General features: G+C 48.6%; 1 protein-coding gene and 1 long non-coding RNA gene across 6 annotated transcripts; one reads left to right on the forward strand and one right to left on the reverse strand.

Annotated features, from left to right (window-relative positions):
* Nucleotides 1-710: 710 nt before the first annotated feature.
* LOC310701533 (uncharacterized protein) lies at nt 711-22147 on the forward strand. 5 transcript variants are annotated; one of them, XM_083492563.1, is made up of 6 exons: nt 711-756; nt 4938-5027; nt 7562-7688; nt 9205-9315; nt 11585-12888; nt 18225-22147. In XM_083492563.1, the coding sequence occupies exons 2-6, from the start codon at nt 5004-5006 to the stop codon at nt 18258-18260; spliced, it is 1602 nt and encodes a 533-aa protein (XP_083348689.1). In that variant the 5' UTR covers nt 711-756; nt 4938-5003; the 3' UTR covers nt 18261-22147. The 5 variants fall into 5 exon arrangements, with proteins under 5 accessions (XP_083348689.1, XP_083348687.1, XP_083348691.1 ...); XM_083492561.1 differs by having other exon boundaries at nt 721-943; XM_083492565.1 differs by lacking the exon at nt 711-756 and adding an exon at nt 759-943 and having other exon boundaries at nt 4945-5027.
* Nucleotides 19923-23201, reverse strand: LOC310702167. The gene is made up of 2 exons (XR_014523315.1): nt 21172-23201; nt 19923-20819 (listed from the first exon to the last, which is right to left on the reverse strand). It is a non-coding gene; the product is annotated as an uncharacterized lncRNA (long non-coding RNA).
* Nucleotides 23202-23950: the final 749 nt, after the last annotated feature.

The raw sequence follows: 23950 nt of genomic DNA on the forward strand, positions 1-23950 counted from the left end.
TGGCTGGGTTTCCCCAGCCACTCTGAGCAGTTTCCAGCACATATAAAAACACTGAAAGCTCCCTGCCACTGGGCTGCCTTCAGATGTCTTCTAAAAGTCAGATAGTTGTTTATCTCCTTGACATCTGATGAGAGGGAGTTCCACGGGGCAGGTGCCATCACCAAGAAAGCCCTCTGCCTGGTTCCCTGTAACGTCACTTCTTGCTGTGAGGGAACTGCCAGAAGGCCCTTGGCAATGGGGAAAAGGCTAAAGATGAGCCATCATATTGGACGGTGCTGTTGCGTGTATTTTTGTGGAAGGACACAGTCATCCTGTGAAGCTAGGTGAGCATCCTATCTTGAAATATCTATTATTGCTGCTTGGTTCTGTCTGTCACAGTCATCTTTTGCAAGGAAGGAAATTTCATATGCAGTAGGAAATGCTTTTTTATTATTTACAATTTGAAAACTGACAAAAAAGAAAAATAGGCATGAGCAAAGCAGTACAGAAATATTGCTTCAATAAACAAAGGAAATCCAACCCAAAATGTATTTTGCACAAGAAACCACAGCAAAGCACCGCCTGGACTGTTCATGCCTTGAAAGGGAATGCAGATAAGCCTCTTTCCAAATTTCCTCCCGAAAGCCAGGAAAGACTACAAATCCCATAAAGCTTTGGGTCAGGAAAGGGTAGAGGGACTACAAGTCCCAGCATTCCTTGCACACAATGCCTTTTCTCAATCCCCATTTTCAAAGGAGGGGAGGGGATCCTGCTGCGGTGAGGTCACTGGCGGGGGGGGGGGAGGCGATGTCTTCCTGGAGGGGAAGCAGCTTTGTTGGGAAATCGGGGCCCTGCAGCCCCACACCCCTGGGGCTGTAAGGACGCTCCTTGCTTGCAGGGGCTTCCTTTGGGTGCATTGGAGAAGTAGGCTCTGGATCTTGCCTGCTTGAATCCTGCACAGCCTGTGAGTGCTGGGAAGCGGTGGGGGGGCAGATCTGGGGTAGGTTGGGGGTTGAGAGAGAGGGAGCTTGTCCTGCTGCAAGTGCCTGGAATAAATGGGGGAGAGGGGTGCGCTCCCCCCTTGCAGGAGCCTGCCTTAAATTACATGCAGTGGAATAATAATAATAATAATAACGAGCCTCCACCTTGCTTGGGGGATCAGGAGGGCCTTGGAAGCTGCTCTGCAGGCAGAAGGTGCAAGGTTCAATCTCTGGCCTGTCTGGGTAAAGCTGGAGAGACACTTGCCTGAAACCCCCTGAAATGCTTCTGCCAGCCCGAGCAGGCAACATTGAAGCTCAGTGCACCCATGGTCTGACTGGATATAAAGGTAAAAGACTCCTGACTGTTAAGTCCAGTCGCAGACGACTCTGGGGTTCCAGCGCTCATCTCGCTTTACAGGCCGAGTGAGCCGGCGTTTGTCCGCAGACAGTTTTTCCGGGTCATGTGGCCAGCATGACCAAGCCGCTTCTGGCGAACCAGAGCAGCGCACGGAAACGCCGTTCACCTTCCCGCCGGAGTGGTACCTATTTATCTACTTGCACTTTGACGTGCTTTCGAACTGCTAGGTTGGCAGGAGCAGGGACCGAGCAACGGGAGCTCACCCATTGCGGGGATTCGAAACTTGACTGGATATACATCAGCGTAAAAGAAGACAGGGACCCTGTCATGGAATCACAGAATTGTAGAATCAGAAGGGACCTTGAGGGTCATCTAGTCCAACCCCCTGCAGTGCAGGAATCGCAGCTAAAGCGTCCATGATAACAAGGTAGAAGAGAGCAGGGAGAGATCCCTTAAGGCAAAGCCACGATCGAGTGCTTATTTCTTATTTTTTTATTTTACTTTATGGTCATCTGTCACGTATGTTTTAGCTGAGATTCCTGCACTCCAGGGGGTTGGACTAGATGACCCTCGGTGTCCCTTCCAACTCTACAATTCTGTGATTTGTACGGGCAGGCAAGCCGCTTGCCGTAAGAGACTCTGTACTACGGTATTTCACCGTGGGTAAGGAAACCCCGTTGTTACTGGCAAACGGGTCTCTTGGGATGTTCAGCTACGCCTTTTATCCATCTTTGAGGGTGCTAAGGCTGAACTTATTTGTCAGCAGTTAGAATCGGTGTGTTAGGGTTGGGCAGGAGAACCCTGAGGGTCATCTAGCCCAACCCCCTGCAGTGCGGGAATTGCAGCATTAATTAATTAATTTGATACCTGCCGCTTGTTTAGTGATCTCTCAAGAATGGAAGGCTGCATCTTGCTACTCTTTCAGCATGTGGTTTTAAAAATCGTGCCCATTGCCGTTTCTGAAAAACTGATCCTATAAGATATGTGCTGTCAAAGGCAATTGCAGCACATATTGTTTTTGCTTGTTACTATGGAGCGCCTTTTAATGTTTTTATATTATAAACCGTCCTGTGATCCTTGGATGAAGGGCAGTATAGAAATTTAATAAATCATAATAATAGTAATGGGGACCCTCATATTTTGCCTCAGGTTGGGGGGCTGTTTGTGATTTATAGGACCAACCAATCTCATGGTTGGCACATGTGATCTTATCTGGTGACATTTTATGAATTCCTGATATATTTTGCAATAAATTTGAACTTTGTACCCTGCCATGAAATATATTTTATGCTATACAGTGGTACCTCGGGTTACATACGCTTCAGGTTACAGACTCCACTAACCCAGAAATAGTGCTTCAGGTTAAGAACTTTGCTTCAGGATGAGAACAGAAATCGGGCTCCGACGTCGCGGCAGCAGCAGGAGGCCCCATTAGCTAAAGTGGTGCTTCAGGTTAAGAACAGTTTCAGGTTAAGAACGGACCTCCAGAACAAATTAAGTACTTAACCTGAGGTACCACTGTACATTATTTCTTCAGCTTTTTAAACTTGTTATTCCTCTTCCCTTTATGTTTATTCTTTATTATGCATTTTAGTTTGTTGTCTTGTTTGTTGCCTTTGTAAGAAAAGAAAACCACATTAGCTCACAGACTCTAGCCCGAATCTGCTTTTTTCTTTCTTTTTTAATTTGATTTTTCTTACCTGGAGAGAAATAGCTTTATTCACTGAGATCTGGTAAATAATATAATGGGGAGTCTTTATATTTTGCTTCATATATAAAGCATAATTATCTGCTTGAGTGGGGGGGAGGCAATTGGCAACCCCTCAGCTGAGTCGCAGTGAATAGCATCCAAAGCTCTGCAATTTATTTTGGCATATGAGGCCCCTTGCAAGACACCCTTTTGCTCGCGCATTTGTGGTGATTTTCCTCCTGGTGCTCTGGGCAAGGCCACACACAACCCCACCCCCAAAACTGTATACACTTGCAGTTGTTTGGAGGTGGTTGCGCTGCTCCATTTTGCAGTTGATGCATATTCCGTAGCTTCCTGCTGAAATGCTGTCACTTTTCATACCACAAATGTTCCCGCTCCCCGTTTTTGTGGAGTTCCAGCCCCCCCTCCAGGCAGCGGTCATGGGGCAGCTTCGGGGAACCGTTGCCGAGCAAACAAAAGCGGAACAAATCCACCGTTAATGTGCTGCTACTGCGTAAGGAACATGTTGCACAATCCACTAGCGTTGAAAACCACCCATTCACTCCAGACAGAATGAACCAGCTTTTGTTTTGTTTTGTTACTGGAGACGGTTGGACAGTTAAGGAACTTTGTTTTGTGGGACCGACTTCTTTTCCTGAAGCTGTACACTTCTGTTTGGTTGGAGTGGCTTTATTCTAGAGATTGGTTTGCTTTTTAAAATAATTGTAGCCGTCTTCTTAGGCAGGAAGAACCAGATGCACAAATATTGGATGGGGGATGCCGCCGCCTGGCTTGCCAGTAATACATGTGAAAAGGATCTAGGGGTCTTGGTGATCCACAAGCTTAGCATGAGTCAACAGTGTGATGCAGCAGTGAAGAAAGCTATTGCTGTTCTAGACTGCATCAACCGAAGTCTAGTGTCCAGATCAAGGGAAGTCATAAAAGGTAAAGGTAAAGGACCCCTGACCGTTAAGTTCAGTTGCGGACGACTCTGGGGTTGTGCACTCATCTCGCTCTATAGACCGAGGGTGCCGGCGTTTGTCCACAGACAGCTTCCGGGTCATGTGGCCAGCATGACTAAGCCGCTTCTGGTGAAACCAGAGCAGCGCACGGAAACGCCAGAGCGGTACCTATTTATCTACTTGCACTTTGAGGTGCTTTTGAACTGCTAGGTTGGCAGGAGCAGGGACCAAGCAACGGGAGCTCACCCCGTCATGGGGATTCAAACCGCCGACCTACTGATTGGCAAGCCCAAGAGGCTCAGTGGTTTAGACCACAGCGCCACCTGCGTCAAGGGAAGTCATAGGCCCGCTGTATTCTGCCTTAGTCAGACCACACCTGGAATACCTTGTCCAGTTCAGGGCAGCAACATTTACGATGGACGTTGACAACCTGGAACATGTGCAGAGGAGGGCAATCAAGATGATCAAGGGGTCTGGAAACCAATCCTTATGAGGAATGGTTGAAGGAGTTGGGTATGCCTGGAGAAGACAAGACTGTGGGGTGATGCGATAGCCGTCTGAAGGGCTGTCGCAAGGAACATGGAGCAAGCGTGTTTCCTGCTGCTCTAGAGGGTGGAGCCAGTGAGTTCAAAAAAAAAGAAAGGAGATTATGGTTAAACATTAGGAAGAGCTTTTCTGGCGGTAAGAGCAGTTGAATGGACTTCCTCGGAAGGTGGTGGACTGGCTTTCATTGGAAGTTTTAAAGCAGAGTTTGGGTGGCTATCCATCTGTCAGGGAAGCTTTCGCTGAGATTCCTGCGTTGCAGAGGGTTGGATTGGACTGGATAATCCCTCCCAACTCCACGGTTATGTTTGTTTGAATAACTCTGTATTACATTGTTGTAACCCACCGTGTAAGAAATCTTTTATCAATCCATATATATGATGTTGGGAGAAAGCATCGCTCCGAAATTCATTGCTTTTCTTCAGCCCACAGGGTACAGAACCATAGACCAGACTCAAACTGGATTATCCTCTCCTTCCACCGGAAAGAAAATGAACGAAACAGATCCAGTTCAGGTAAGAGATGTCTATAATAATATGGCTCTGTGCATGCAATATTTTGTTCTGGAATCAATGGAATTTCCAGCACTGGTATCCAGAGGCATTCCTGCCTCTTCTTGGTTCTTCCATCTTGCTGAGAAGTTCAGAGTGACAGCGTCCCAGGAGAGGCGATGCTCTGTGGCAGCTCCTAAATTGTGGGACTCCCTCCCCACAGAGGTGTGTCCGACACCTCGGTATTCAGATTTTGGTGGATGCTGAAGACATACCGTATTTTTCACCCTATAGGACGCACTTTTTCCCCTCCAAAAATGAAGGGGAAATCTGGGTGTGTCCTATGGGGCGAATGCAGGCTTTCGCTGAAGCTTGGAGAGCGAGAGGGGTCGGTGCGCACCGACCCCTCTCGCTCTCCAGGCTTCAGGAAGACATCCGCAGCCTAGGCAGCCCTGCGGGAGTTCCTGCAGGGCTGTCTAGGCTGCGGATAGCAGCCTGCTTCCCGGAGTGTCAGGCGCCCTGAAAGCAGAGCGCCCGGCACTTCGGGAACACCTCCGCAGCCTAGGCAGCCCTGCGGGAGTTCCCCGCAGGGCTCCCCACGCTGCGGATAGCAGCCTGCTGCCCGGCGGGCGGGGCGCCCTCAAGCAGAGCGCCGCGTGCGCCGGACAGACATCCACAGCGTGGGGAGCCCTGCAGGAGTTCCCCGCAGGGCTCCCCTTGCTGCGGATAGTAGCTTGCTGCCCGGCGCGAGGGGCGCCCTGAGGCAGAGCGCCCCTCGCGCCGGGCAGACATAGACCAGCCCCACAAGCTCGGGGGACAGCAGGGAGGTGCAGCGCCGCCATCCCGCTGTTCCGCGACCTGGTTCGGTTTCCCCGACCTGCTTTTGGGGGGGAATAAAGGGGGGGGAATCCTTTATTTCCCCCCCAAAAAACTAGGTGCGTCCTATGGGACGGAGCGTCCTATGGGATGAAAAATACGGTACCTCTTTACCCTGGCCTTAAATACCTGAGGTGTTTTTGGAGCCCACTCTATTTCCATGACCGCAATCTGTTTTAGCGGTTTCAGATTCTGAATCTTAAATTGTCATAACCCGCCCTGGGATCTGCTGGTGAATGGCAGGTGGTGGTTGTAACAAATAATAATAATAATAATTATAATAGCTGCATTTTAATGCACAATTTCTTCTGATATACGCATTTTTGTACTTACCGTTTGCTTGGAGAACTACAATGCAAAATTCAGGGAAATGTGAACTTCAAAGGATGGGTGTAAAGTGCAAATCAGGTACTTTAAGCCGCACTTCACACTCTCCCCCCCCCCCCAATTCCAACTGTGAAAAGTTAAAGTGTGGCTTAAATTTGCGACCCTACAAAAAATGGCTTTTACAATACCGCTGCTGAAACAGACATACGGTAAAATGGAACAAAAAAAGTTTTATTGCCGGTTTGCGAGCTGGAGACTGTTGTGCAATTGATTCCAGTGTCACTCATCGCTTTTCCTGTGTTTTACAGTGAAGTATAGATTTTTTAGGCGCTGTGGGTTAAGCCACAGAGCCTAGGACTTGCCAATCAGAAGGTCGGCGGTTCGAATCCCCGCGACGGGGTGAGCTCCCATTGCTCAGTCCCTGCTCCTGCCAACCTAGCAGTTTGAAAGCATGCCAAAAAGTGCAAGTAGATAAATAGGTACCGCTCCGGCAGGAAGGTAAACAGCGTTTCCGTGCACTGCTCTGGTTTGCCAGAAGCGGCTAAGTCATGCTGGCCGCATGACCCGGAAGTTGTACGCCAGCTCCCTCGGCCAACAAAGCAAGATGAGCGCCGCAACCCCAGAGTCGACCACGGTTGGACCTAATGGTCAGGGGTCCCTTTACCTTTTTTATAGTGCTATGAACAGGTGTTTAACACACTTGCAGGTCCTCTCTAGTACCGTATTTTTCGCCCTATAGGACGCACCGTCCCATAAGACGCACCTAGATTTTGGGGGGGAAATAAAGGGGAAAAAATTATTTTCCCCCCAGGCGCGGGGCTGGGGCAGCCCGAGCTTCCCCCGACCCCAGCCCCCAAACAGGCAGCTCTCTTCAAGCCGTGGGAGCCCAGCGGTGGCTCCCGCTGCTTGAGGAGAGATCCGCGAAGCCTGGACGCGCTGAGATCAGCGCACGCAGGCTTCGGGATGCCGGCAACTCTCCCCAAGCAGCGGGAGCGTTCCCGCTGCTTGAGGAGAAATCCGCGAAGCCTGGACGCGCTGAGATCAGCGCGCGCAGGCTTCGGGATGCCGGCAACTCTCCCCAAGCAGCGGGAACGTTCCCGCTGCTTGAGGAGAGGTCCGCGAAGCCTGGAGAGCGAGAGGGGTCGGTGCGCACCTACCGCTCTCGCTCTCCAGGCTTCAGCGAAAGCCTGCATTCGCCCCATAGGACGCACCCACATTTCCCCTTCATTTTTGGAGGGGAAAAAGTGCGTCTTATAGGGCGAAAAATACGGTGCCTGTAGGATTTTCTTCTGCATTTGCCACTTACAGGGATTCTGGAGCTTGGCTGCCTGGCTGAGTTCTCTTTGTCCTTGCAGGAGCCGGTGACCTTCGAAGATGTGGCCGTATATTTCACGGAGGGCCAGGCTGCTTTGCTGGATCCAGCCCAAAGGTCCTTGTACAAGGAGGTCATGCTGGAGAATTATGGGAACGTCGTCTCGCTGGGTAAGCAGCCTCCTTTCCCATTTCGGCCAGAAGACTTGGTTGATGTCATATCGAGCAGAAGTTTGCTTTGCCTTATGTCTGCTACGTCCAGGGCTTTTAGTGTGGCGGCCTCTGTCCCTTGGAATGCAGACCCCACCCTTTTCAATTCTTACTTGTAAGTTTCAAAGGTTTACAAATGTAATACTTTCCAATTGATTTCCACTTGCCGTTTGACTTCCCCTCCAGTCCTCCGGGGTTTCCCTATCTTTTCTAATATCGCTGCATATTATAGCTATTCTGTATCTTATGCTTTCCACTTGTTCCCAAATACTCATTTTACTGCAGTTCTTCATTCAGATCCTACCTGTGTTTTTACATGTTTACAATGATGCTTTAAATATTCTGCAGAAGGTTTCCAATCCTCCTGCCTCTTCTGGATCTAGTTAACCTGGCCAATTAGAATGCTTCCCAAATGGACAGCTGGAAGTCATTTGCAGCACTGGAATCCAGGTGTCTGCTTAAAACTCACCTGTTCACCCGCATTTTCCCTGTGCAGCTATGTTTGATGCATCAAGCGGATGTATTATTCTGCGATGCATTTTATAATTTTATTATGAATGCAGTTGTTGACTTTACGCTGTTCATCCCATGATATGTGTTTAACGTTGGGGCAAGATAAATTTTTGCAAGTAAAATAAATACATATATTGATCAGTGTCTTCCCCCTTATTTAAGAGAGGGAGTTTGGTATAATTGTTTTTTAATAGTTGAAAACAATGACGGCCATGTCCCACTTCCACTTTCAGAGCCAGTAAATGCCTCTGAATAACAAGAATAATAATAATGATAATGTATTATTTATATCCCACCCATCTGGCTGGGTTTCCCCAGCCACTCTGGGCGGCTTTCAACAGAATATTAAAATACAGTAATCTGTTAAACTTTAAAAGCTTCCCTAAACAGGGCTGCCTTCAGATGTCTTCTAAAAGTCTGGTAGTTGTTGTTCTCTTTGACATCTGGTGGGAGGGCGTTCCACAGGGAGGGCGCCACTACCGAGAAGGCCCTCTGCCTGGTTCCTGTAATTTGGCTTCTCACAGGGAGGGAACCACCAGAAGGCCCTCTGCGCTGGACCTCAGTGTCCGGGCTGAACGATGGGGGTGGAGACGCTCCTTCAGGTATACTGGACTGAGGCCATTTAGGGCTTTAAAGGTCAGCACCTACACTGAATTGTGCTCTGAAACGTACTGGGAGTCAATGTAGGTCTTTCAAGACCGGTGTTATGTGGTCTTGGCAGCCGCCCCCAGTCACCAGTCTGGCTACCGCAACTAGTCTAATGTGCGAAAGTAAAATTTCCATCAATTGCTCCGCCCACTTTTGCCTCTGGCCACGCCCACCAGAGGCATGTGGCCCTGGGAATGTCAGGTCCCCACGCCTGACCTGCGTGAACACAGCAAATGAATGAAATTAAAAAACAGAGATAGGTATGGGAGTTCAGGCAAAACCTTCTTGATTTTTCCCCTTCTTCTGATTTCCCAAGGAGGATCTGAAGACCCCAAGCCGGCCCTGATTTGCCAGCTGGAGCGAGGGAAAGAGCCGTGGGTGGCTAATCTTTGGCGCCTGGGCGAAGAAGGGCTCAAGGCAACCTCAGGTGAGACAGCCAGAGTGGCAGGAGTGAGACCCTGCCTGCATGAACACCTCTGCTCTGAGATCTGCAATACAGCAGTACCTCGGGTTACATACGCTTCAGGTTACAGACTCCGCTAACCCAGAAATAGTGCTTCAGGTTAAGAACTTTGCTTCAGGATGAGAACAGAAATCGTGCTCCAGAGGCACGGCGGCAGCAGGAGGCCCCATTAGCTAAAGTGGTGCTTCAGGTTAAGAACAGTTTCAGGTTAAGTACGGACCTCCAGAACGAATTAAGTACTTAACCCGAGGTACCACTGTAATGGCAATAATCTCCCCCCACTCCAGCCATTTTGAAAAAAGAGTGGCAGGGAAACAGAAAATACCAAATCAGGATGCAGTGCTTAAATAAATAAATAAATAATCCATTCTCAACACTGCCCTTTTTATTTGTCATCTGAAAAAAGGCCTCTCGCATTAGTACACCCATCATTCCTAGCTAGCAGGGCTAGTGGTCAGGGATGATGGGAATTGGCGTCCAAAAACAGCTGGAGACCTGATCTGGAAACCCTGATCTAGATTAAGTCCATAACCAAAAGTTACTTACTAGCACCACTGCTGAGAAGGAAGCCACAGGGAATTCAGTGTGCCAAGGATTTCAGCTGATTACTAATACCGTATTTTTCGCACCATAGGACGCACTTTTTCCCTCCTAAAAAGCAAGGGAAAATGTGTGTGCGTCCTATGGAGCGAATGCAGGGGGGAGGCAGGCGGGAAAAGCCCTCAAGAGCCGCACACAAGCTTCGTGCGCTCTTGCGGGCTTTTCTCCAGGAGGGAGAAGGGACTGACTGGCTGCAGCAGTCCCTTCTCCCTCCTGGGGGAAAAGCCCCCAAGAGCGGCACCCTCTTTAAAGGCTGCGCGGCTCCTGCGGGCTTTTCTACGAGGTGGGGGAATCCCCCCACCTCCCAGAAAAGCCAGGAGAAGCCGCACAGCCCCTTTAAAGAGCGCGCGGCTTCTGCAGGAGTTGGGGGAAGCTGCAGCAGATTCCCTCCTCCCGGGCTCCCTTTGAAGCGGCAATGTGGGAGGGGAGCAGCTTACACTCGTGTAAGCAGCTCCTCTCCCACTTTCCTCCTTCAAAGCAACTACAGAGGAGGGAAGGAAGGGGACCGTGGATCCTCCGCTACTGGAGGCTGCAGCGGATTCCTCCTCCGTAATTGCTTTGAAGCAGGAAAGTGGGAGGGGCGCAGTTTACACTCGTGTAAGCAGCTCCTCTCCCACTTTCCTGCTTCAAAGCAACCACGGAGGAGGGAAAGAGGGGACCCATGGATCCTCTTCGCTGCTCGAGGCTGCAGCAGATTCCCTCCTCCTGGGCTCCCTTTGAAGCAGCAAAGTGGGAGGGGAGCAGCTTACACTCGTGTAAGCAGCTCCTCTCCCACTTTCCTGCTTCAAAGCAACTACGGAGGAGAGAAGGAAGGGGACCATGGATCCTCCGCTGCTGGAGGCTTCAGCGGATCCCTCCTCCTTGATTGCTGGGAGTTTCTCTGGGCAGGAATTCCCTCAGCTTAAGTGGGGTGGGGGAAGTGTGGCAGGTAGGGGGGTACTGAGAGACACATGTCTCTCAGATGAAAATTGGGAGTGGGCATTGTGTGAAGTGGCTGTGGATCTCCTGCCGCAGAACTGTAGGACTGTATAGAGTTGGGAGGGCCACCCAAGGGTCATCTAGCACAGCCCCCTCACAATGTAGGAATCACAGCTAAAGAACGCCAGGCAGATGGTCCCCCAACCGCTGCTTAAAAGCCTCCAGTGGTGGAGACCCCAAACACCTTCCGAGGTCATAGAATTGCAGGGTTGGAAGGGAACCCCAGGAGTCATCTAGTCCAGCCCCGGTGGACAGCGGGCGCAATCCATCCCATTGCGCAAGACTAAAGATGCTTGCTGCCTTGTCTTCTTTAGCTGCACTGGAGAGGTTTAGCTCCTGGCTGGAGAGTTGCGCGGCTATGGATCCCGCGCACTGTCTTGGCTTCTTTGCTCTTTGGGGCTGGGGGGGGGAACCCGGGCTTCCCCCGCAGCCCCGAGAAGCTCTGGGAGAAGTGGACAGGCTGCAGGCAGCCTGTCCATTGCTCTTTGGGGCTGGGGGGGGGATAATATTTTTTTCCTTGATTTCCCCCTCTAAAAACTAGGTGCGTCCTGTGGTCCGGTGCGTCCAATAGAGCGAAAAATACGGTAATCCTTAGGTGAAGCATTTCCTTCCAGACTCGAAGAGCAAATTTTGCTGGTGTGTTTTCTCCCAACAGGAGACTTGAAGAAGAAAAACGTGTGTCCGGAGTGTGGAAGATGCTTCTCTGACATGTCCGTCCTTCTGGAACATCGGAGATGCCACTCGACATGGAGACCGTATAAATGTGTGGATTGCGGGAAATGTTTCCCTGGGTTTTCGGAGCTTTTGACGCACCACAGAGTCCACGTGGCTGAGAAAGCGTCTCAGTCCTCCGAGTCCGAGGAAGGTTTGGACATCAAAACAGTCATCGTCGGCCATCAGGGAATCCACACGGGAGAGAAACCTCACAAATGCTTGGAGTGCGGGAAGTCCTTTGATTTCAAGTCCACCCTGGCGACGCACATGCGCATCCACACAGGGGAAAAGCCTTACAAGTGCTTGGAGTGCGGGAAGTCGTTCGCTCGGAAAGGGAACCTTTCCGGTCACCGGAGACTCCACATGACCGAGAAGCCTCACAAATGCATGGAGTGTGGGGTGTCCTTTGCGCAGCAGTCGAAGCTCGTCGGTCACCAGAGAGTCCACGAGGAGCTTTTCAAATGCTTCGAGTGCGGGAAGTGTTTCCCTCACAAGGGCCTTCTCATCGAACACCGGCGGGTCCACACGGGAGAAAAGCCTTTCAAGTGCTTGGCCTGCGGGAAGTACTTTTCCCGGAAGTCGAACCTTGACGATCACCAGAGAATCCACACGGGGGAGAAGCCGTACAAGTGCTCGGTGTGCGGGATGTGCTTCGCGGGCCGCTCGTCCCTCACCTACCACTACCGAGGCCACACCGGAGAGAAGCCCTTCAAGTGCCTGGAGTGCGGGAAGGATTTCGCCGACCGCTCGTCGCTCCAGTACCACGAGAGAGGCCACACGGGAGAGAAGCCGTACAACTGCTTTGAGTGCGGGAGGAGCTTTGCCAGTCGTTCGTCTCTGGTTTGCCACCGGAGGACCCACACCGGCGAGAAGCCTTACCAGTGTGTGGAGTGCCTGATAAGCTTTGCCGATAAGTCGGGCCTCATATGCCACGAGAGGGTCCACACTGGGGAGAAGCCGTACACTTGCCTGGAGTGCGGGAAATCGTACTCCTTCCGCTCGTCCCTCGTTTGCCACGAAAGGTCCCACACGGGAGAGAAACCTTACCAGTGCCTGGAGTGCGGGAAGTCTTATTCCGACAGGTCGTCCTTTGTTTACCACCAGGGGACGCACACAGGAGAGGAACGCTTCAAGTGTCTGGAGTGCGGGGTGTGTTTTGCGCCAAAGCGGCCACTTTCTAGGATCCATGGCATCCCGGTGGTGCAGCACCCCATTCATCATGAGAGCTGCTCTTTCTATCTCAAGGCAAGTGAGGAGCCTGCCAAGTGATTGAGCCAGTGTGGTGTAGTGGTTAAGAGCGGTAGTCTCGTAATCTGGGGAACCGGGTTCGCGTCCCCGCTCCTCCACATGCAGCTGCTGGGTGACCTTGGGCCAGTCACACTTCTCTGAAGTCTCTCAGCCCCACTCACCTCACAGAGTGTTTGTTGTGGGGGAGGAAGGGAAAGGAGAATGTTAGCCGCTTTGAGACTCCTTAAAGGGAGTGAAAAGCAGGATATCAAATCCAAACTCTTCTTCTTCTCTTCTTAAGACAGGGCGTTGGGGTCAGGCTTCAGGCAATCCGACCCGTCCCACGGTGGGCAGCCAAGAGGCAGATGACAAGAAGAGCTCTTACCAAGTCTCTTATTCATTATTCACAGAGAGAGGCTTTGAAAAGGGCCTCTCCTTTCCAGGAATGGTGTTGTTCCGAGTAAAGTCCCACCCCTTCCATCTCTCCTATCACACGTCAAGGAATTCTAATAAATTTAATAATAATATTTTTTTATTTATACCCCACCCTTCCCGGTTCAGAAAACCAGGTTCAGGGCAGCTAACAACAAATTTAAAACACTTAATTGATGCAACAAAAAACAGCATAAAATACAGTCTACAACGTGAATAAAAATAAATTCTGAATTCAAAAATCAGTTTAGGGGGGAAATCCATCCAATAAACATTAGATGATCACCAGGGCTAGCTGGCTAAATTAGTCCTATTTGGGCCTGCGAGGAGACCAGGGGAGAATTAGCTGTGGGATCCCAGAGCGGGTAATCTTCATAAAAAGGGGAGGGAAGGAAGGGGAATAAAAGATCAGGCTAAGTTCAAATTGAAAGCCAGGCGGAATAGCTCTGTCTTACAGGCCCTGCGGAAGGAAGTTAAATCCTGCAGGGCCCTGGTCTCATGGGATGGAGCATTCCACCAGGTTGGAGCCATCACTGAGAAGGCCCTGGCCCTGGTGGAGGATAATCTGACTTCCTTAGGGCCCAGGACCTCTAAACTGTGATTATTCATGGACCTTAAAGTCCTCTGCGGGGCATACCAGGAGAGGCGGTCCCATAAATACGAGGGCCCTAAGCCACAAAGGGCTTTAAAGGTCAAAACCAGCACCTTAAAGCTGACTCTATACTCCACTGGGAGCCAGTGCAACTGGTAAAGCACTGGGTGAATATGCTCCCATGGCAGGGACCCCGTGAGGAGCCTCGCTGCAGCATTCTACTCAATATTGATCATTCTACTCAATATTGATTCCTAGCAGATTCCAGTGTATAGTTAGCAGAGTAAAAACTTAAGCTCATTGTGGGATTCCCCAAAAAAATAGCCCAGAGGCAATGAATTTATTTTTTTTTAAAAAAAAAATATTAACAGGCCAATCACATCACATTGATTCCAAATTATACAGGGTAACAATTGGCATTCTATGTGGATTTTGTACTTTTCCAAAAATCATATCGATCCGGGACAGCCTCTGTACAACGCTTCCATAAACAAAGTTAATCTCCGATCTGTCCTTTATTTTTCTCAGGCTTACCAAATAACAAATGAGTCTGGGGGTTCTGTCAGGTCTAACTTACATTCCAACATTCCTTCTCTTTCAAACAATCCTGATTCTCCTCCCCCAGTCCTTCTTCCTCCGGCAAACCTGTCATGGCGAGACGCCATTTTTTAACTGCGTCATAAAAATTTCTTCCTTTCTCGCCGTTCTACAGTCTTCTTTCCTTATACTCCGTCCCACATAGTTCTTAAAATCCTGCCTATGATTCATAGAAACGCGACGATCTTGTTTCTATCTGGGGTGGAGGGTTATTAATATCACATCATGCAAAGAAAAAAAGAGTTTTTTCCTCCCCCCCCCCCTTCGTTCCAAACATACAGTCTCCTTGTGGTGATTCATCAGAAGATTTACTTATCCATCCGTCACTCCTGGTCGCAGAGATCCATTAATCAGCAGTCTTATCTTCGAGCTTTACTTGATGTATGTGCTTTCAGCTTCGTTTCCAATCATATGTTTCCAATTATAATTCCAGCTGCAGCAACCAGCACGCGCTAGTTGGAATTGGCGTCAGGAAGGTCTGACTTCACCGAGGGCCTTTTGCCAAGTGTTCGGCACCCCCATCACTCGTTTCAGGGGGTGCATTGTGAACACCGCTGGCAGGGCAGTTCTCCTCCACATCCTGGAGGAGTTCAGAAAGGCTGCATACTTCCCATAGTAGCCCCTTAGTACCTCGTATGGGTCAGAGAGATGTTATTGTCGGCCATCTTCCAACACTCCACCTGGTGGCCTCTGAGGCAATGAATATTTCATCCAGCAGAGCTTTATTGCTACTGAAGGCAAATGAGCATCATGGTCACAAATTCAATTTCAGCATTGGCACTGTCCATAAGAAATCCCAGTTGCAACAGACTTAACTTTAACTTATAATAAGACTAAACTTAACACTAAGCATACTTTGTACAGAACACCACACCAGAAAGAAAGAGAGAAACCCAGGCTGTTTCTGGCCTTACTATTATAGTCAGCATGACCTTGACAGAAGAGAGAACAGGACCAGTTTAAGCCAGCTGTACTCAGCTTCTCTGAAGGAATAACCCAAACATCATGGAGTTCTGCTTGGTACTTTCACACACAGAAACTTCCGGAAGCTTCCAGAACCCTCTTGAATTAAGTAGAATAGGAAGGATTTCTACACATCAGATCAATACTTTCTGCACTAAGAAACTGAGACTTTCTGCCTCTGAGCTTTCTGTTCTCCTACTCTCAATGCCCGCTGGGTCCTGGGAGAGGTGGGGGGTGGGGTCAGGTCTGGCATGCTTTCCAAAGACACTGAGTCTGTCAGCTGTCTCTCCCCTGGTTCTGCTTTTTCCTCCTGCTCCTCTCCCAATATCCCCCAGCTTTTACCCTCTGCAGCCTTTGAACTGTGACCTTCTGCAAACCACTGTTCTGAATCTATACTGTCTCCCTCTTCTCTGGGAAGTGCAGGATGAGAAGGGTGCGGTCTCCCCCATTCCCCCTCATTCCAGTCCCTGATATCTGAAGGCACATTCCCTAGCCCTTGCGGGTGACATTGAGGCTGGGCGTCAGCAGCCAGTGTGGCCAAGACCACTTAGAAACCCCACTCACATATCCCTCTCCGGCCCCACAGGTCTATAAGAAGAGCCTGCCTTGTGCATCAGGCCAGAGGCCCACCTTGTCTTGCTTTCAAAATGGTTAACCAGATGCCAGGGCCGGATTAACCCTGCGTAGTCGAAATCTCGGGCCCTTCTCATGCGTGGGCTCTGGTGGTATAGCACTGAACTAAGCAAGCTTGCTTGCAATTTTCTTTCAAGCTCACATCAATATTATTTTGATTCGTTGTCACAGGGCCCCTAAAAGGGCCCATAGACATACTCTGCCAATTTGGAAATCCGGCACTGCCAGATGCCCCAGTGGGAAGCTTGGAAGCAGGGCTCGAGGGCCACAGCTCTCTCTTCCCTTGCGGCCTGCAGCACGTGGCCTCCAACTGTGAGGGTGAAACAGCCATCGTGGCTGGTAGCCATTGATGGACTTATACTCCGTGAATTTGTCTTAATCCAGGTGTGGGGAGCCTTTTTCCAAGCACAATTCAAAGTGATGGTTGTTGTTGTTGTTTAGTCGTTTAGTCGTGTCAAGCTCTTTGTGACCCCATGGACCAGAGCACGCCAGGCACTCTTGTCTTCCACTGCCTCCCAGTTTGGTCAAACTCATGCTGGTAGCTTCGAGAACACTGTCCAACCATCTCGTCCTCTGTCGTCCCCTTCTCCTTGTGCCCACCATCTTTCCCAACATCAGGGTCTTTTCCAGGGAGTCTTCTCTTCTCATGAGGTGGCCAAAGTATTGGAGCCTCAGCTTCAGGATCTGTCCTTCCAGTGAGCACTCAGGGCTGATTTCCTTCAGAGTGGAGAGGTTTGATCTTCTTGCAGTCCATGGGACTCTCAAGAGTCTCCTCCAGCACCAGAATTCAAAAGCATCAATTCTTCGGCGGTCAGCCTTCTTTATGGTCCAGCTCTCACTTCCATTCATCACTACTGGGAAAACCATAATAATAAAAAATTATTATTATTATTATTATTATTATTATTATTATTATTATTATTATTACCCCTCCAGACACTGCTGATCTGCAACTCCCATCAGCCCCAGCGAGCATGCTGAATGGTGGGGTTTGATGGGAGTTGTAGTTCAGCAACCTCTGGCAATACAAAGGTTTCCCTGGTCCAGTCCTCTTGTCAAAGCCGATCAGAGTCGGTGGCCCTCATTGCCTCTTGTGGGAACAAATTGTTCCCTTTTGTACGTCCCAAATATTCCAACACTCAGCTTCGTTGGAATATTCCCTGAGTTCTCGTATTATGAGAGAGGGAGAAAAAGCTTACCCCCGTCTGCTTTCTCCACACCTTTGTAGGTAAAATGTATCTGGTTTCTGTTGTTCAACAGGTTGGTCTGTTAACCTTGTTCGTATGAGGCATGTGCTTCAGTGACTTTTGTGTTAGGGTGTCTAGAACGTTCAAATTCCAAAAATGAGGGGCACTTAAAAGTTTTAACATGACTTGGGAATTTGATAGATATACAGTGGTGCAAGACGAAATTAATCCGTTCCGCGAGTCTCTTCGTCTTGCGGTTTTTTCGTCTTGCGAAGCACGGCTATTAGCGGCTTAGCGGCTATTAATGGCTTAGTGGTTATTAATGGCTTAGCGGCTTTAAGAAAAAGGAAACAAACTCGCAAGAACTCGCAAGACGTTTCGTCTTGTGAAGCAAGCCCATAGAGAAATTCGTCTTGCGGAACGACTCAAAAAACGGAAAACTCTTTCGTCTTGCGCGTTTTTCGTCTTGCGAGGCATTCATCTTGCGAGGTACCACTGTATTGGTTAAATTAATACAATTTAGTTTTGCCTGGTAAGTAAAATGTGTGTAAAATTCCATAGAAATAATAAAAAATGGTTGCCAAATACTAGCAGTTTAATAATAATAATAATAATAATAATAATAATAATAATAATAATAATAATAATAATAATAATAATATAGAATTGCCTGACATTTTCAGAAGGTAAATTTAAAATCCTTTGCTTTTCTGAAAGCAGCTTGTGGGCTTCTTCATCAAAGGTATGCTTGCCAAGCTAAATGTAGTCCAGTCACAAAAATAATAGCAGATTTGTATGCCTCACACCCAAAAACATATTTTAAAGACCATTCTCTGAAGAAATTAGCAAAAATTATATTTCACCCCCAAAAATGACATACTCATGCATGATTTTCTTTTACTTGTTGATGGTATTAATATAATTCTTATACGGCATTCTTTTCCCCCCAGTTGAAAATGGAATCTGAAATAAAAGAAGAAAAATGAAGACAGGAACCCAGAAGCAGCCACCTGATCTTCTTCGTGTGAAGGAAGTTGCAGTATCTCTGTTTACACAATATCTCGGTTGAGTGTCTTGCATCACTAGCACTTCGATGTGGCCAGTAAGGACAAAGGAGGCCTCCGTACCTGTAATATTAGGCTTTGTTCTTGGGAAAGGTTTTCCATGGAGTTTGGGGCTGTATACATGCTACGTATACCTTTGAAACAAGTTTGAAGCACATTATTTCCCTCAGAGAATTCTGGGCACTGTAGTTTTCCGCTCACAGAGGAGCAATCCCCAACAGCGCTGAAGAAAACTACAATACCCAGAATTCTTTGAGGCAGGCAGAATGTGCTTTGAAGTTTGCATACACACCATACATGGAAAACAGATTTGAAAAACAGTCTTCCCCCAAAGAACCCTGGGAACCGTAGGCTGTTACAGGTGCTGGGAATTGTAGGTCTGTGAGGGGTAAACTACACTTCCCACAATTCTTTGTAGAGGCGTCATTTTCTTTGAATGTGTAGTGTGTGCATAACCTTTGAAACAGCCCCTTAGTCCAGAGGGTGAGCCTATGGCTCTTCAGATATCATTGGACTCCATCTCCCATCAGCTCCTGGGTTTGTAGTTTTCCTTCTCCCTCCCAATCCTTTTTTCCTTTTGTGTCGTGTTTTTAGTTTTTAAGAAAAATTGCAGCACAGCTGACAGCTAGGGATTATGGGAGTTGTAGTTGAGCAGCATCTGGCCACAGGTTCCACACCTCCTCTGTAGTCCCTACACCCTGCCTATAGCAAATAAGTCTTAAATGCATTAAATAAATGCAACTTCCATTGTTCTTTCCTCCCTCTCCCACCTGTGGTTTCACGCGTATGGAATTTTAGATTGTAAGCTCCTCGGGGCAGGGACTGGCCCTCTTGTGGTTTGCGAAGCACCATTTGGGCAGCCCGCAAAAGCCTGGGCTATGCGTCAAGGGCTGTTGGGAGGTGGAAATGAAATGAGAACATCATGGCAACCTGGCCAACTAGCTTCACCCTCCTAGAAAGAACACTTAGAAGTACTTTGCAAATGAAGAACTGGTACCTGGGCTGCTTGTTTTCCTTCTCCCTCCCCAATCCTTTTTCCTTTCATGTCGTGTTTTTTTAAATAGAAAAATTGCAGATCAAAGAGCAAGGACGATCGTGCTAAACCTGCTCAGGGAGCCCTTTTTTTAGCTAAAGAGCAGGGTAAAAAAATACTTTTAAAGAGCACTAAATGAAGCAATAACAATTGGAGACTGAGAAGGGACTGCTCCTATTCCGTGCTTCAAGAGGGGACTTTTAGCCACGTCTAAGGACTGCCAGGAGGGGAAAGTTAACTTGCCAACGTTGAACATGAGCACTTCATACCTACTTGGGGCAGCTGGAGACTTCTGAAACGTAGGAAAGAAATGTCCAGTTCTCTTTTTCCCCCCTCCAAAAGGATGTTGTACAGCTGGGAAAAGTACAAAAATGGGGAACCAAAATGACCAAGGGGCTGAAGCAGCTGCCTTGCAAAGAGAGGTTGCAGCCTTAAGGGCTTTTTTGCTTTAGGGAAAAGGTGGGGAAGGAAAGGGAGGGAGGGGACAAGGTGGAGATGTATAAAATTATGTATGGTATATAGAGTAAGCAGAGAGGGAGGAGTTTTTCTCCCTCTCTCATCACACCGGGGACATCGAATAAAGCTGAACGTTAGAAGGTTCAGGAGGCACTTCTTCAGACAGCACATAGTTAAAAACTGTGGAACTCACTGCCACAAGGTGGCCACCAACTGGGGCGGCTTTAAAAAGGGGGTGGAGCAAATCCACTATCCGTGACTGCTACCCGCCGTTGGAGGCAGTATATAAGATAATCCATTAGGGAATCTTGCAGGCCACATTTCCCTCCATTTCCAAACCCTCAGTGGACACCCTCAACATTCCACGGGGCCTGGAAGCTCGCAGGTTCTTGTTTTTATTATTAATATCCTTTTTCTTTTCGCTTACAAATCAATGTGCTTCTGCACACTTAGGAAGCTTGCACGGTGTACTGGGGGTGGGGGCTGGGAACCCCCACTGCCTTTATTTCTTAAACTTCAGTGGTATGCACATGTTATTAAATCAATAAAAATCAATAGATTTTGGGGGCAGCTCCGTTTCTCTGCTAAGCAGAAAGGCAAGAAGGACCACCAGTAGTTCAGTACCGCAGGCGGCGATGCCTCCAAAGAGACAGTGTTATTTTAATGGTTACAAAAATATGGAAATTTGTTCCGTATAGTCTGAGAGGAAACATACAGTAAGATCTCATTAGATTATTTGATACACCTGGAAAGATCATAGAGAATCATGTTTAGTACAGAAGATTATTAGCCATGCTGATCGTTATTATTTCACGTTCAAACTGGTTTCTCTCTTACTCTTGGCTCTTATGAGAGAGACACATGCTTTTGATTGAGTGTTTTTAAAAAATGTTGCCCTCCAGAGGTTTGGGGAAGGGGACAGCACATCTGCCATACATACAAAAGACTATACCATTGGTTTTTCCAGCTCAGTATTTTCCATGCGGGTGGCGCTGTGGGTTAAACCACAGAGCCTAGGACTTGCTGATCAGAAGGTCGGCGGTTCAAATCCCCGCAACGGGGTGACCTCCCATTGCTCAGTCCCTGCTCCTGCCAACCTAGCAGTTCAAAAGCATGTCAAAGTAGATAAATAGGTACCGCTCCGGTGGGAAGGTAAACGGCGTTTCCGTGTGCTGCTCTGGTTCGCCAGAAGCGGCTTAGTCATGCTGGCCACATGACCTGGAAGCTGTACGCCGGCTCCCTCGGCCAGTAAAGCGAGATGAGCGCCGCAACCCCAGAGTCGGCCACGACTGGACCTAATGGTCAGGGGTCCCTTTACCTTTACTATTGTCCATGCTGGCTGACAGAAGCTCTGCTTTCAGACAGGGGTCTTTCTTGGCTCTTACCGGTGATGCCTGGGGTTGAGTCTGGGAGATGATCACCAGTGGAACTCACCGCCTCAGGAGGGGCTGCAGGTTTGTAAGCAGAGATTGGAATGCTGTAGCTGCATCTTGCACTGAGCATGGGTGGGATATATCGGCGGTTGCCAACAAGGGGCCCGTGGGCGCAAGGACACCCTTGAAGTCGTCCCCTTGTGCCTGCAAACCCTCTGAGGAAGTTGGAAAAGTGACGCTCTTTCCCAGTTCCTCTTTCATTTCTTTGTGCTCAGATAACTTCTTGACAAGACTTTTGCTCAGATCCCTTGGAAAAGTGAGACAAAGTGAGGCAAAGCAGATGACTATTTTGGGTGGCGGGGTGGGGAAGTTGAAGATAGAGTGGACCAGTTGGAGTGATGCTCACTACAAAAATCCCAAATGTGCCCACGAGGCCTGATAGTGTTGGCAACCCCCTGGGACACATACCTCATATGGCCCTCCCTACTCTAGAATTCTGTTTTTAACTCATATACAGTGGTACCTCGGGTTAAGTACTTTATTTGTTCCGGAGGTCCGTTCTTAACCTGAAACTGTTCTTAACCTGAAGCACCATTTTAGCTAATGGGGCCTCCTGCTGCTGCCGTGCCGCCGGAACACAATTTCTGTTCTCATCCTGAAGCAAAGTTCTTTACCGGAAGCACTATTTCTGGGTTAGCGGAGTCTGTAACCTGAAGCGTATGTAACCCGAGGTACCACTGTATAACATTGGAGAAAGTTTCTCACTTCTGGAACCTTTGAATGGCTATGTTTGTTTTAAGCCTCTTCCTATATAAATAAGCTTCTGTTTTCTGTTGAGCAAAACCGATATCCCACGTCATTGTTTTTGCGAGTAGAAAATAACTGTCGTGTTCTCATCCGTTATTTAAATAAAAAGTTAGCGCGAAATGCAGTCTCGGTTCTAGTAACTCATTGTGTCTTTTCGCTTTTGTTACTCGAGAGCTTCCATGTGTCTTGCAACAGCTGTTTCTCAAATAATAATATCAACAAAGATTTCAGTGTCGTATAAGGAGAGTCCTGCAGAATCAAACTTAAGGCTCACCCCCTGGGTGCAATGTTACCCTTTAGGTCTTCCTCCAGCACCCATGAAGTCCACCTCTGCCCCCTTGGTCATGAGGTGGGGAGAGAGGGTGGCTACCCTTCTATCCCTTGAAAAGCACATGGAGTTGAAGAAGGAAGTCTGAAGACGGGCATTCTTTCCCACTTCCTCTTCCAGCTCTACGTGCTTTCCAAGGCTCAGGTTGTGGCCGCATTCACACCATATTTTGAAACTAGGGTTGCCGTACATCTGGACATACCCAGAATACTGCAGTCGGAAGCAGTGTCTGGGCGGAAATCGTCAAAATGGGAAAATCCGGATGTAAGGCAACCCCCGTCGGCAGTGCCGTTTTTGCCGATTTTCCTTAAAAAGAGCTCACAAAGGTCTTTATGTGTGATTTTGCTCAAAAATCACAACTTTGGGCAAAACTTTAAAAAATGCTCAACAAATTTTGTGTATGGGTGTTCACTTTTTGATATACAGTGGAACCTCAGGTTGAGGACGTAATCCGTGATGGAGGCACGTCCGCAACCCGCAGCGTTTGCATCCTGAAGCGCCATGTCTGCGCGGGTGCGATTTGGTCTTCTGCGCATGCGCGAGCGGCAAAACCCAGAAGTAACCCATTCAGGTATTGTAATGGTTCAAGGGGTTGCTCGTGCGTAAGCCGGTGCCCACACCTGGCTGGGTTGCCTAAGTGAACCCTTTCTGTCCGGACAGCCACTCACCCGTGGCTGTCTCAATCGCTGGCAGAATCCGTCAGTGGGCGTTTCTTAAACTTCTTCCAACAAAGAAGGTCTTTCACGCCCAGTCTCCTACCTTCCCTGCGCGGAAACCTTCTGCGCAAGGAGGACGTAGGCAGCGGAGGACCCTTCCTCCCCCCGCTGGTCCCCGGCAAGGAGTCATGTGACCCCCTCTCAGATTCCCCCATCTAGATAGATAGATAGATAGATAGATAGATAGATAGATAGATAGATTCTTTATTGTCATTACACTAGTGCAACATTGCACAAGTGCAACGAAATTGGATGCCATCCCTTAAAAACAACAAAAGCAAAACAACAACAACAACCAAACAAACCACCTTCCAACCACCCCCACCCCCACCCCCAAAAACTCCCAGGTCTCACTATCGAGTTACAGCATTCAAAAAGGCCACAGCTCTTGGATAGAAACTGTTTTTCAGTCTATTTGTCCTTCTCCACTGGAGCTATGCTGATTCCCTTCCCCAGAAGATGGGCTGCCTCTCCCAATCCCGGGACACTCTCTGGGATCCCTCTGGAGCTCGCTCTCTCCCTCCGGCACTGATGGCAGTTCCCTGACAAGGTACTTCCGAGTTTCCCGCTGGCCACAACCCGAAAACACGTAACCTGAAGCATCCGTAACATGAGGTATGACTGTATGGCATACCTATGAAACCATTTTGCTATTTTATATAGTCAGTTTCCCTCAAATAATTCTGGGTATTGTTATTTGTTAAGGGTAAAGACAGATGCCTGGACTAGTTTTCTTTTATGCTGGCTAAACATTTGTTTTTCAGTAAACAAAGATACTTCACTTAGTGAAGTTCTGTCAGACCCCTTCCCTTCGCTACAACTGTTTTGCACAAAGTTACGGCAACTTGGGCTTTCAGAGGGTCTCCTGGGTGCTGTGGCTTTTCCAGTCGCCAAGGCCA

This window comes from Podarcis liolepis (assembly GCF_965112155.1).
Source record: "Podarcis liolepis genome assembly, chromosome: 2".
In the NCBI taxonomy this organism is placed as follows: Eukaryota; Metazoa; Chordata; class Lepidosauria; order Squamata; family Lacertidae; genus Podarcis; species Podarcis liolepis.